This window comes from Cucumis melo, chromosome 9 (assembly GCF_025177605.1).
Source record: "Cucumis melo cultivar AY chromosome 9, USDA_Cmelo_AY_1.0, whole genome shotgun sequence".
NCBI classification, from domain to species: domain Eukaryota; kingdom Viridiplantae; phylum Streptophyta; class Magnoliopsida; order Cucurbitales; family Cucurbitaceae; genus Cucumis; species Cucumis melo.
In genome coordinates this window covers 7921786-7936209 of record NC_066865.1, presented here as the reverse complement: position 1 = coordinate 7936209, position 14424 = coordinate 7921786, and the positions used below count along the sequence as shown (strand labels likewise).

The following is a 14424-nucleotide window of genomic DNA, read 5'->3' as shown; positions in this document are numbered from 1 at the left end:
CACGTTAAGAGGTTGTCTGACAGTTGGAGGCCATCCCTGAGCTGACATTGATGGATAATTGTCGTTTAATGCGTATACTGATGCGTAACGTGGACAACATGAAAGATTTCCTTGACGTTCCTGAAAATATGAAGTACCCGAACTGCAGCATCATTCTTGAAGAAAACCGATGATCAGTCTGTTTGTTGTATTTGTATCAGTGGCTTTTCTGACTTCGACTATATGTTCTTCTTATTACGTGTTTTGTCTTATTATCTCACGAATTTCTCTTTCTGTTCAAGCTTTATGGTTTGTATTTTCATTTCGTTTTCCTATGTAATGGTATCATATTGTTGTACTATTGTATGAATGTACTATTTTCGTGGAAATAATTTAAATATGCTAATGAAATTAGGGATTTACGTATTAATTTTGCACGACATAACATAAGAGAAGAAACAAAAATATTAAATGGAACTCAATGATAACTATTTAGAAAACAAATATTTTGTTACTCCAAATATTGATAATTTACAAAAAAAAAAAAAAATTAAACTATATATTTTTTATTCTTATATTAATATTCTTTATTAAAAAAATATCCTAAATCCAATTAACGTAATTCTTGTCCCAAACAAGTATTATGATAATACTGCACTCATAACTCTTCCTCCAAAACATATGATCTTATAACACTACTACAATAATCCCTCGTTCAAACACATATTATGTTAACAGTACCTTTCATACTCCTTCCCCAAACATATAATATAATAACACTATCAATAATAAATCTTCCTTCAAACATTAAGAATATCATAATCATTTTCTTCCATAACTCTTTGCCTTCCCAAACACACCTTTAGGATATAAAAAATATAAAAAAAAAGCGTACTTACAAAATTTATAGAGCTTTTATATATAATGGTCGATATCTCATATTTTTCTTTTTAATTTCTACCTCCGTTATCGAGAGTTGAAAGGTTGACCCTCTCTTTCTTTTATCAATTTGTGGAGGGTGAAATTCTCGACCTTCTCAAAAAGGTAAAGTTCCTTCGGCTACGACATTCAAATAAAACGTCCCTCCAAAATGCCACCTGATTCACCTCATTTTCCCTTCCCCTTTCTCACTACCTCTCCCTCTCTCTTTACACCGTCACTCTCTCTCTCTCTCACACGTCGATCCCCGCCCCTCTCCACCGTGCATTTCTCACCGTTTGCGGCACCAACTGCGCAAGGTAGGAGTACGCCCTTCAGCCTTTCAGTCTGTGCCATCCATCACCGATTTTGCCGCCAGTCGAGTCACTCTAACACCCAGTCACCGTTCGTCGCTGTTTGGGAGCCGCATCGCCGTTAGCCTTGCTATTTTCTGATCATTACACCTCGAATCTAATAGATTAGTGGTAAGTTTCATTGTTTTAGTTGGGTTTTTTTTTGAAGATTTTCGAATATCCATTAAGTGTTTGGTGCAAAACTAAGTTACCCATGATTTTGGAATGTTAGATTTGAGTTTAGAAGATCGTTATTGTGCTTTTTTCCAGTGGAGTTAAGGCGATTGTGGCAAGTTTTCGGTAAGGTTTTTGGTAAATTTTGTGCATTTTCTCAGAGTCCTTGAATACCCCTTTTGGTTTTGACATGAAATTAATGTTACCCATAATGTTTTGGGTGAAAGATTGTAGACTTGGAGGATTTTGAAGAAATTTCCAGCAAATTTTGGTATCATTTAGGTGTCGTTCGGTAAGTTTCAATGCTTATTCTCATTAATTTTATAATACCGATTAAGTATGGTGTTGCTATTTAATTTATCCATAACCTTTCGATGTTAGGGTTGGGAATTTGAGGTTATTAAGCTGCTGTCCGGCGTTATTTAAAATGCATTGGCATGTTTTGATAAGTGTATAAATGTGGAATCAATTGAGTAAATTATGGTTGTCGAAAGAAGTTCTAACTATCATTATTAAATTTTACATGGATTGGGTTGATTGTTTGGGATTTTGAAGTGGTTTTGGAACAAGGTACCATATGGGTATTTTCTTTGACTAAATTAAGGCATTTGGGACTAATTAAATTTAAATATAGGAAGTGAGTAATTAGCGTCATTTGAAGAATAAAGTAGCTTGAGTTGACCCTACGAAATGTGTTAAGGACAATTGAATCATTTGGACATATGGAATAACTTATTGTTCATATAACCATTTTTCAGGTAAAACTGAAGTGGGGAGAGCTTATAGTTTTAGGACATCGAGCTGTTGACTGTGAATGGTTTATTTTGATTTACATGATTAGTAATTTAAAAAATATTCTTTAATTTGTTCTTGAATACGTGTTATGTGAATTTGGACGGTTTGACTAAAATGTTGTTTAAATTATGTGTTCTGGTAGCTAAGGATTGAAAATAATTTCATAAAAATGTTTTTATGAATATGTTTGCCATTTAAACTTGAATTATGTGATTCTTATGAGAAAAAAGGGTGATTGCCGTTGGTTACGTGAATGTGTGTTTCCATAGAACCATCTATGGCTGTCAGGGGATTTTGGGGATGAAAAAGGCCGTAAACGGAGATTTGAGAACCTAAGCATAGGTGAGGGCATGGATGGAGAATGTGGGATTGGCTTTAGGCCTACATTTGGAGAGTAGCTCTATGTGCACATAGGAGCATAGTTACTGAGGATGTGAATATTGAGATAAGATCAATGTGTGTGAGATCAGTATGGTCACATGTTTCCTTGTGGATATGGAATATGTGTGAGCTATTCTTGACTATATATCCAGTGCATTCTACCATGGTAGACCGAGATATGTACATGTTTGATTGTGAATATGCGTGAGCTTAGTTTGGCGGCAAGTTTCCTTTTGAATAATGTGTGAGCTATTCTTAGAAATATATTCCATGTGTTCTGGTGTGGTAGATTGGGATATGGTACTAGGTTGATGATAAATGGGTGTGAGTTGGGTATGGCCATATGCTTCATTATTCGCATTGAACACGAGCTATGCTCGACGGCATATTTAACCTAATCTTTTGTGTTGACTTGGATATTGATAAGTTGACATGTTTTTAATTAAATTTGAAACCATTTTATAAAATGTGATCATGGAATCTGAGTTATGGTTTTGTTATCGAAAGTATGTTTAAATGTGTATGATTGAAAAAATGTTTTACAAGTTTTACTTTTAAAAATGTATCACCCATTGAGCCTTAGCTCACGTTTTCAATGTTTCTTTCCCCCGTAGGTAGCGGTCAATTCCAAGTGCCTATTGAGCGCCTAGCCGTTTGTCGTGGACATCTTTGCTTTTTATGTATATATTCGTTTTGAGTGCATCATAAGGGTAGTTAGAAGTAGTGAGGGTCACACTTTAGGACATGTTTTTGAAATCACCAATCATGTTATTGTCAAGCCATCAGATTGTCATATATACGGTAAAGTTTAGTCTAGTTAGAAACTTGACTGATATGAGTCTAACGACAAGGAAATTTCTCTATAGAACGTGTTAGAAATAATGAGCTTAGGTCATGATGAAAGCCCATGGATAGTTAAGATTTACTTTGCCCTAATTTTTTATTCTTTTAATTAGGCTCGTGTTGCCTATAAATTTGCCCCCTTTTGTACCTTTATGAATCATTAGAAAATAATAAGATCTTTAGCACCATGGTTTTTCTCCTTGTACTAAGGTTTCCACGTACATTTGTGTGTTCTTTGTCTCTACTTTCAATAGAACGTACTTTGGGGATTGCAAGAACTTTATGGTTTTAAGCGGACATAAGAATGTAACTTTAGATCTTCATTGGACTATTGATGGGTCTCAGATAGTTAGTACCAATCTTGACAAAAATTGAGAGCATGAATATCAAGATTGGAAAACAAAGTTCGATGTTAAAAGAAGTATATTAGTGTTTGGTAAATAAATATTAAATTGCCACATTTAATTTAGCTCAACGGTAATTGACTTGGCCTTCCATCTCATGGGTGGGAGATTCGATCTGCACACTTGTTTATTTAAAAAAAAAAATTAAATTATCATTTTTTAAATGTAATGACTAAAGTGGACCTAATATCATCATTTTTTTCTTTTTTATGATTTATAATCCCAAACCTTCTTTGGACGACACAAGTTTTGTAACTAATATTGTTAATGAAATGGGTAAGGAGATTTCCCCTTGGAATCTCGCAAAAATTCCTAGCAGAGAGGATCCATCCTTGATCCATGCTCAAATTTTTAATTTTGTGGAGGCCAGTGTCCATTTTGTCTACCTTGCCATTTTATGTATCCTTGCAAATATATTCTTATTTTACTTTTGAATTTTGAATTTTTAGGGTATTGAAAAGACATAGTTGGCAATGTCGAAGTATGAATTTCCAAGGCTTCCACGGGCGGATATTGCATTGCTACTAGCAGATAATCAAATTGCTGCTGTAACAGAGCGGGACCTCCTTCAACCCTCACCTGATTTGGTTTCAGATCTCTACACACATTTAATGATCTACCTCGACCTTCTCCATGAGTATTTTCTCTGCTGATACCCATTATTTCAAAAAGTACTTGAACTAATTTATGAAAGGAGGAAAGAATAAAATTTATTTGCATGTATTCACTTCACTCCTTTCAGCATGTTGATATCCACTATTTTTATGGTGTGAATTTGGTGTCTAATAACTTGGTCAACTTTTTCTTCCTTGCTTTTAAGAAAATTTATATGAATATGGTAATCTTATCTTTCCTTCGTTAGTTTATAATAGAAACTGAGGTAATCCATAATTCATGCTTGGTTTCTTAGGGTTGTTTGGGGTAAGGTGTGGAATAGTGGGGAGCAAGAAGTTATGAAGTTTAGGAATTCGTGAACTTTTGGGGCTCACAGTGCAAGAAGTTGATAAGGTATTAAATTGATAGTTTTCAGTGGTGGAACCCACAAACTCCTAGGACCAAACAAGTGGAGTTCACAACTACCTACATCTCTATTCCTACTCCTAAACTCCTTACATCCTTAGAGAATTCAAATTATTGGAATTGAATAGAGATTTCAGTGTTGAGAAATTAAAAAGTGTTGGTATCTCTATGACGTTCTTTTATGGGAAGAAAGCATAAAGAATTCTAAAACATTAAAGACAAAAATTAAGCATACCCATTACGGGAAATGCCTTGACTTTAACTGAAAACCACCCAGATAATTTGGAACACCAAGTACTCTAACGAGCTAATTCAAAATGTTCGAATCTATTCAATGAAGAGATTTGTTTCTTTTCTTTTTTCTTTTTTTTTTAAAGCTGAAATGTAAAGGTCAGTTGTAGTTACTGCCATACTGGCTTTTTTTGCCATCAACAGCCCAAGTATAGATGACTTGTCCATGTCTTTTCTTTTGATGACTTGTCCATGTTGTAACATAGTTGGGCTACCAAAAACTCGTTATGTACAATGGATCTCTGTAGTGGCAGAGCTTTTTAGGTGACAATCATATTTTATTCCTTATTAGCTGATCATTTGGTTTTGGTGTTAGACGGTTAGGTGCTATAGATATTCCTAATATGTTGTTTTAGTGAACTGCGCACAATTCATGGTATTCTTGGGTTCGTCGCAATGGATACAAATGATAAACTCTCAATTCTTTTGGTAGAAGTCTGTGGCATGTCTTATTTGACAAGGCCAACACTACTTGTTATTCCCACATGCATGAATCAAATGGAAATGCCGAATCAAGATATTCATACGTAATAGGGTGAACTTGTGTAGATTGACCGTGGGATATTAATCCTTGATTGTTAATATTTTGTAACTTTTTTCATTTACTCTAGTTCAAACTTGAGGTTATTGAACTATTTGAGGGCCTTTTCTTTAAGAAATTATATAGTATCAATGTGGAGTTTCACCATCTATGTATTCCTTTTAGAAAAGGAAACCAGTCTCTTCATTGATATAATGAATGAAACTAATGCTCAAAGTACAAAGCAAAATTGAATGAATAGACTCCTGATCCCTCTTGTTGTACTTTGAGCTTTGTCTCATTTCACTATGAATTGACTCGTTTCTTTTTCAAAAAAAAAAAAAAAAAAGGAGAGAACGAGACTAATGGTAAAGGTACAAAGCAAGTTATTTATGTATCCCTATTCATTGATATAATGAATGATCAAATATCATCTATGTATTCATGAAGTTATCTTTCTCCTTTTTCGTTCTGGGTCCATGAAGTGCTATAACTATGAACTTTTTTGTTTCCCTATGTTCGGACCCTTTTTATTGAATGGTTGCATTTCTCTGTTGTTGGTTATTTATGTAGGGAAGACCAAGGACAAATTGAGTTTGCTGCCCTGGATCAGCTCGAGAACCCTGATCTGCATATGGTTTCAGTCCCGACAATGAAGTTACACAACAAAATAAAGCATTTCATTGCCTCTCTTGACTGTCCAAAAAAGTTTACGTTGAAGGATTTGATTAAACCTGAAGCAGATAGGACAGAAATTTTCCTTAGCGCAATACTGAACTTTGGCATTCACAAGTATGGCTTCTATCTTCTTATTTCTCTTTATTGTCTCTTGCACTTAAGTTCTATTAAAGCTTTATTTTGAATTGTTCAACTGTTTATTCAAGATAAATCTGTTCCTTGGATTGCACGCTTTGTTTCAATTCGGGTTTAAGCCTCTTCACGTCTGATCTGGATTGATTTTTTTTCTTAGGCTTAGTCATTCTCTGTTCTATTTTTAGTGTATATATTTTGATATTTTATATTGATTTCCTTGTACTTTGATCATCATTTTATGAATGAGAAGTTTTGGTTCCTTTTTTTTGAAACGAAGACAAGCCTCTTAATTTATTATTAATAAAAGAGACTTAAGCTCAAAGGAGCAAGAGAAAAGAGCAAGATTCTGTCTACAGCTACAACAAAAGCTAAAAAACAAATTACAAACAGAAGAGATCAAGGTAAACAAAACCATAATCGTAGAAATCTAAATACAAAGCATAATAAAAATTTCTCTCATAAAGAACCCATTCAAAAGTAAAAGCTTGCAAGAAGATGCAACCGGCTGCCTTGAAGCTGCCTTGGCATAATATTCTAGAATCATGAGGAAGCTCGAAAAAGTCTTCCACTATTTCAGCGTCGGCGTGAAGGCTTTACTTGCCAACCACATGAAAGGAAATCCAAGAAAGACTGAAGTTGGACTAACATCAAGGAGGAATACATTAAACGACTGAAGAATCAAATTAGAATAATTCCACAATCAGCAACTATTGATTTTAAATGATTTGGTATTTCGCAAGACTAAGGATAAAAATGAGTTGCATAAGGCAAATTTGCGGATCTTGGCTCTTTCTTGCATTGAAACATGGTATTGAGATTTGAGATATGGTTTAGAGGCTAGAGATGTCCACAGGGCGGGGTGGGGACGGGGATGCCACTCCTCGTCCTCGTCCCCGCCCCCTATCCCATTCTCTATCCCACAAATTTCCCCATGGGGAACGGGGCGGGGATTCCCCCTGGGGATTTTGCGGGGATCGGGTTCCCTGCTTTTGTTTTTTTTTGTTTTGATAAATAAATATAAATAAATATAAATATGAATATAAATAAATAAAAATATAAATAAATGTATATATTTGTTAGAATTAGTGGGCTTGGCCCTTAGAGTATTTATGGAAAGATTATGGGAAGATTTACTCTATTTCCTAAATCTTTTTCTTTTTTATTCCTTGGTACATTCTACCTCTTTGTACCTATTGTATTCATTCATTAGAAGATAATAAAATTGACAATATCGTGGTTTTCTCTCGATAGTGTGGCTCTTGAAATCCAGTCGTGTTCACACTGCTTTCCTTGGAGTCCAAATTTAAATTCATTGTCGCTTCAAGGTATTTGATGCTGACAAGGCGCCAAATTCTGGCGAGCTCCCTATTCCAAAGCTTCAAAAGGATTTCTTATACATGAAGGAATTTTTTGGATTGATCTTAGATGTGCCACCTCCTCCGGGAAGAATGAATCATCAACAACTCCTTCATCTTTCAAAGCCTGGTTTAACCTTTGCAAGTCAAATGGGTTTGAAAAATGCTCAAATGATAAACGACCCTTGGTTAATGGAGGAGGGTCGATCTGTTCAAAATCACCAAAGTGTAAGAAAAAATTCCCTCGGTTGAAGTTTGTTATTTCTAATGTGCTTATACAAAACCATTGGTTTCTTTTTACTTGAATCTTTTCTTTGAAAACATTTAGTAGGTTAAGCGTTTCAGAAGTGATATTTTTCAGACCTCCAAAATGATCTCCTATAACTTTGTACTTCCAAAGTCATCAAAACCGTTTTGAAGAAGAAAACCATTCTTAGGGTCGAGCAAGAATGATGAGATCTCCTTCTAGAACCATGTGAGTTAAGTGTCTAATAATGTCACGATCTTCCGAGCTTCCACATCGTCTATATGGAAGTATTCTTTGTCGAACCAAATATATTAAAGGGCGTTCGCTATTTTGCATCTTTCTACTTCCATTATCACCAAAACCATACGGCCACTTAATAGGGATGGACAAGAAGAACAAGCTCTAGGGGACTTATCAGAGAAGAAGGATGAGAAACATCAGAGAAAAAGGGGGCTAGAGTGTGCTTAGGGATGAAAGGAAGGAAGGGAGGGGAGAGGAGAGAGGAAAGAGAGAGCATTTTTCGACTGAGAAATAAGAGAATTAAAGAATAGAAGATATTTGACAATACTCATAGAGGTTATGTAGTTCCTCTTTTAAAAATAAAAAGAAAAATGCAAGAGTATTGGTTTGGTCCAGTCGCTCTAATGGGTTTATGAGCTAACTTAGGTTTGTTTCCTTCATGCTGATTGGATGAATGGATGGATGAAGTAACAAAAATTATCATTTCAATTTGTTATAATTTATGGTTTACATGCTTGTTGTCTGTTACATCCCACAGCTTTGTTTTGTTGTTGGTCATTCCGTACGCTTCATTTTCTTATTCAATAGGCAGGCAGAGGATGCATATTTCAGTGTCTTTTAAATAAGTTCCATCTATTGGAATCTGTAAGATGTAGCATGATATATATCTTTAAGTACATCCTTTCATGGATAGATAGATAGATATATGCTAATCCTCAGTTATGACTGTTACATTTCCATTTGAAGAGATGCCAAAATGAATTTCCATGCTCCAGTTATGAATGAGCTAGATACTTTTGCTGACCAGCAAAGGGAATGGGAGGTTAAAATTTCTCAGGTATTTGAATTTCAGCCATTCTTTGTTTATTTTCTTTGAAGTTTGAAAAACGGTGGATATATTTATTTCTTCCTCTCATTTGTATGAAATTGTGTGTTATAGTTGAATGCAGAGATCACGGAGTACAATGAAGCAAGAGAAAGGGAAATGCCTTTTGTTCAAGAGATTGATGCTAAAGTGAAAGAACTACATCAAACTATTGGTGGACTTAACAATCAACAGGTGTCATTACGTGCTGCAATCCGTAAGTTGAAAGAGAAAGCTGGCGAAATGGATGAGAAGGTTAGGTAACATTTTCTTTGTAGGAAACAAAGACTTGTAGAAACGGATGAGAAGGTTAGATAACATTTTCTTTATAGGAAACAAAGACTTGTATGTTTATACCAACAAGATATACAAAGAAAAAAGGAGATGAAACATGGTATCAAAACCATAAGCAAAGTAAACCTTTGAATTCTCCTCAACAAAATCACCTTGTGCTAGAGTTTATAATATCCTAACTGCTTGTACTAACAGCTGAATCTTCGTTAAATTTGTAACTAGAAAGATCGTCCCTAGGAGGGGATGTCTTAAATACCAATTGGCCCAAAAAGCTTAAACTATTGGATCTGTAAGTTTAATTATATATCACTAACACTCTCCTTAGATATGAGCTTGAAATATTTGAAAGGCCCAAGTGGAAATCAATTTTAATTGGGGAGAAAATAACATTTAGGGACTTGAACGTAAGATGTTCTTGGACCACTTGCTTTGTTACCATCTTAAATCACCAATTGACCCTAAAACTTAAGCTAGTAAGTGAAGGTAAATATAATTACATATCACTAAATAGGATGACTATGAACTTTTTTTTGAAATGGAGACAAGCTTCTTTATTAGCGTAAAACTCAAAGTACAAGAGAATTATACAGTGAGAATGATAGAAAAACCAAAAAAGGGGTGGGGGGAGGGGATCAAGAGGCGTATCTGTACTAGTGCCAACATCTTAAACCAAGGAAAATCCAAAGACCAAAAGAAAATCCTAGTACAGCAATTACAACAGTGCAAAACAGCCAAAAAGTAAAGGAAAAAAAAAAAAAACAATATAAGAAATGAACCAAAACCAGAAAAAACTGGTTTTCCAAAACCAGCGGACTGGCAGAACTTGGGAATGTGGAAGATACAGGAGGATCAGCAGCAGAATAATCATAAAATTTGGAGGAAGACAGCCCAGTTTAAACCATAGAACTTGAAAGGAGTAATCATTAAATTCCAGACTAGCACCAAAAAGATCCTGCATCTAACCCACATGGTAAGCAACCTCCAGAAAATCCTACCGAATCCACAAAGAACTAGCCAATGACCTTAGAGCTCTGAAGTGTTTTAAGAAAGCAATAATAAATCTTTCCATTTTAGATTCCTTCTATGTGGCAGTAACAAAATTGCAGTGACGGAAATACTTCCTAAATTGCTCAGACCAGAATAATACTGCAATCTTTGACTATGGACCCCAAGTCCTTCGGAAAATCTGAGGATTTAGTTGGGGAGGACCAAGGGGCATTGACTAGCGGGGCACCATCAGCTTCAAAAGATTGTTTAAAAGAAACATTTGATCTAGGATATTAAGGATTGAGTGGCTGAAATTTGAACTGAGGCAAAGGATGTGGTTGTCTATGCAATGTGCTAGTAGAAGACGTGTACAAGAGTCCTCCAGGGCATTCGAACTGAACTCTGAATATTTCTTTGTAGATGACTAGAAAGAGGATAATAAGGAAATGAAAGCTACTACGGGACAGTGGACTATGGAGCATTAGATCATACGACAGATGATAGATCATTATTCTCATATTTTTCTCTTCATACGAGTGACCTCTTTGCTCGAATTTCTGATGATTTACTCCCTAAGGTAATTGTGATCAGAATTATCCAAATTTCAAGCTCCATAACTCTTGAATAAGTTTTTGTTTGTGCCATAACTGGAGTATAATTTGTTGTTTGCAAGCAAGTTGAATAAGGACTTGAATTGTGAAACTAAATTCCTTACAAAATCTTGTAGTTTTCAGAATTTCGGATCAGGGATGATAGTTGGCATATGCTAAATTATGTGTTTGGTTGTTTCTTCTCAAAGCAATGTGTTCCCACCAACAATAGAACACAGTAAACTTGTAGTTCAACCTAATCATAAGTTTGTGTTTTCGAGTCTTTCAAATAAAGGTAGTCTTGTCATGACCTTACTTGAACAGTATATGTCTATAGGTCGTACAATTGTATCCTTAAGTTCTAAAGTAAAGATAGTCTTGTCATGCACTATCATCATGGTCAAGCCCAACTTTGTCTACTTCAAGCATGGTCAAGGCTCTTTATTAATGATAATAAATGAGACTAAAGCTCAAAGTACAAGAGTACTATATCAAGAGCAAAAAGAACTAAGGGAGAATAGGAGTTGAGACTAAAACAAAAACTAAACTTAGGCAACACAAAAATGATGGCAACCTAAAAACGGATTCAAACAGAAAAATAATGAGCTAATCGTAGCCACTAAAGACGATACATCAATAGAAAGCTAAACATTGACATGTGACACGAATATGACATGGCAATGACACGGTGACGTGCCAATTTCCAAAAAAGTAGGAGACGACACATCGGAACACATTATTCTTTTCTTAGAAAATAAATATGTTGTGCACATCTCGTGCAATATTACATTTAAAAACATCACAATAACAGCCATACAATTAATACAAAAGAAAAAAAAAGAATTAGAAACTAAAGAAAAAAATAGAAATGGGAGAGAGAAACAAAAGTTGCTGGTCCGAAGAGGAAAACTCTTGAATAATAAATTAAATGAAAATATTAACAACTTTTGAATAGTTTATACAAAAATGAACAATTTAGATATGTTACTTCTTTTTTATAAAAAGGAACGGATCTCTTTATTAAATAATTAATAATAATAAGAGACAAAACTCAAAGTACACGAGGGTTATACAATGAGCAAATATCCTAGGTATCAATAGGTGTACCAAGACATCTCATCTAGGTTGACACCCCCTTAGCATCCTCATCATGTCCAACTACAAATTAGAAAAACAGATTACATCAAATTCACAAGGTCAAAGCGAGCCTTTTTCCCATGAGCTAAAAAGATACATTCTAATAATAGCAAAAAGATACAACTTTCTAGAGCTTGAAAATTTAAAGGAAAACACATATCGGATGAAAACGTCTCTTTATATCATAGAAAAGATGAAGGCTTGCCAATTCAATAGTATCTCTTGAAGGGAACAATCTTGGAAAGCTTTGGATAAAGAACACCATGATGAGGCATTTAGCGGGCATACTCGAGATGATCGTTCTAACTTGAAGACTTGTCATGGTAGACAACATTTCTTTCGAACCATAACTCTACTAGTAATGCCTTGACCAAGTTGCACCATAGTAGGAGAGCATTTTTCTTCATGACTGGACCTGTCAAAATTTGAAGCACATTATTTCTGATATTATTGTCAAAAGCCCAACATATATTAAAATTTGCAGAAGCCAGTTCCAACAGTTTACAGCATAAGGACAGTCAATAAAGAGGTGCCGAAGGTTTTCCTAGTATTTGAGACTGAGGGGGCACATGTGGGTGAAAGATAATGGGATGGGAGCTTTTTCTGCAATACTGAAGCACAGTGCAGACTACCATACAGCATGATCCACACTGAAATATTAACTCTCTTCAGACTTTTAGTTTTCCAAAGACTTCTTTACAGTGTTTTGTCAATTGGTGAAGCCGTGGATAGATGATTGACCAGGGATTTAATAGTGAAAGAGCTGCTTGTCTTGAGGGGCCAAACACTTTTATCCGGGGAGGTATTTATCATTTTTCCAAGTGAACTCAAAAAAGTCAGAAATTTGGGGACTTCTTCATCGTTCAACAATCTTCTGAAATAAAGAGACCAAAAGCTGGTTTGGTTGTCCCAATGATCAGCAATTGACCCTTTTGGTTTGAGTGCAATTCAGAATAGACTTGGAAACTTGCTGTTTAAAGGGATAACATCCAACCACGGGTCTGTCCAAGAGAGTATTCTACTGCCATTTGCAACTTCAAAGACAGCCAATGCATCAACTTTGCGCCATTGTCTAGAGAAGCTAATACACGAGCTTTTTAGACTCAAGAACTCCTTTCCATTTGTATGCCACTGAAAATAGAAGTAGATATGTTAAAAATAGCAGATTGAGTATTAAACAATCCTTTCAAAACAGGGGGAAGAATACTGTCACTTGGCTGCCAGATTTTGATGGCACGGCAGGCCTTTTTTTTTTTTTTAATGTATTTTTTAAAATCATGACTTTCATTGAGAAAGAAGGAAAGAATACACGGGCTTACAAAAAACTAAACCCACAAAAAGGAGGGAATTCCTCTACAAGAAGGGACTCCAACTATACAAAATAATGTTCATAGTTAATTACAGTTATACAAAAATAACAGTTCTTTTTCATTTTGTATGATGGCATGACAGTTTGCATGCAGTCTGGAAATACCGTTGTTTTTCAACATCTTTTTCTTCCTTTTAATTCTTCTTAACGTTTCCTTCTATTCATACATTCTTCAATTTTTTCTTTACTTCTATAAACCGTCTTCTTTTCATATATCCTTTCTTCTTCTTCAAAATTTTCTTTACTCTTCTACTTTTCATTTTTTCTTCTCCTCCTGACTCACTTTTCATATTCTTCTCTTTTTCCAACTTATTTCTATTTTCTTTTCTACCTTTTCTTCTCAAACGAGATGTCTAAAAAGTTGAGGAAGCTAGAGAAGAAAAGAAGGGTTAGATGTGTCATGTATGTGCTTGGGGATGCCTTGATAACACTGCAGTTAAAATGCCCTGTTTTAATGAGGTCTTTCTCTTTCGAATTTTCAGGTTAGGATGTTTGCATGTCCTCACGTGTCTTGCCTTGTTGGGGTGTGTTGGAAATAAAACATATTATAATTAAATAATGGACACTCCAGCTGGTGTGTTAGAGACGTGTTGGTGTCGAACAAAAGTTCGACATTGACACTTGGCTATTTTAGGAGTGTCTGTGCTTCTTAGTTGACCACAAATTTGGGATTGTATTCCGACTTTCCTTTAATCTCATGTTAAAAGAATGCTTTTGGTACCTTCTTTTAAGCTAATTCCGGCATTATCTCTGAGTCTGAATTGCAAGTTTCCTCACAAAGAGCAAGACAAATTGCAAGGTACCTAGATAAGAATACTAGTATGATGTTAGTAAGAGGTATATGGGTAT

General features: G+C 35.1%; 1 protein-coding gene across 12 annotated transcripts in view; it reads left to right on the top strand.

Moving 5' to 3' along the window:
• The first annotated feature begins 1039 nt into the window (after positions 1 to 1039).
• The window catches only part of LOC103503319 (kinetochore protein NUF2 homolog), a 37229-nt gene continuing 23844 nt past the window's right edge, over positions 1040 to 14424 (top strand). For 10 of the 12 annotated variants that reach the window (XR_540779.3, XR_007823779.1, XR_001764712.2 and 7 more), the window contains exons 1-7: positions 1041 to 1382; positions 1483 to 1550; positions 1652 to 1716; positions 4297 to 4484; positions 6252 to 6470; positions 9081 to 9171; positions 9274 to 9453. Coding sequence is in view for 5 of the 12 variants with exons in the window: in XM_008467473.3 (XP_008465695.1) it covers positions 4321 to 4484; positions 6252 to 6470; positions 9081 to 9171; positions 9274 to 9453 (654 nt within the window). In the remaining 7 variants the exon portion in view is untranslated. Of the gene's footprint in view, positions 1383 to 1482; positions 1551 to 1651; positions 1717 to 4296; positions 4519 to 6251; positions 6471 to 9080; positions 9172 to 9273; positions 9454 to 14424 lie in introns of those variants that run through there. The other 2 variants (XM_051090412.1, XM_051090413.1) reach the window with 2 other exon arrangements.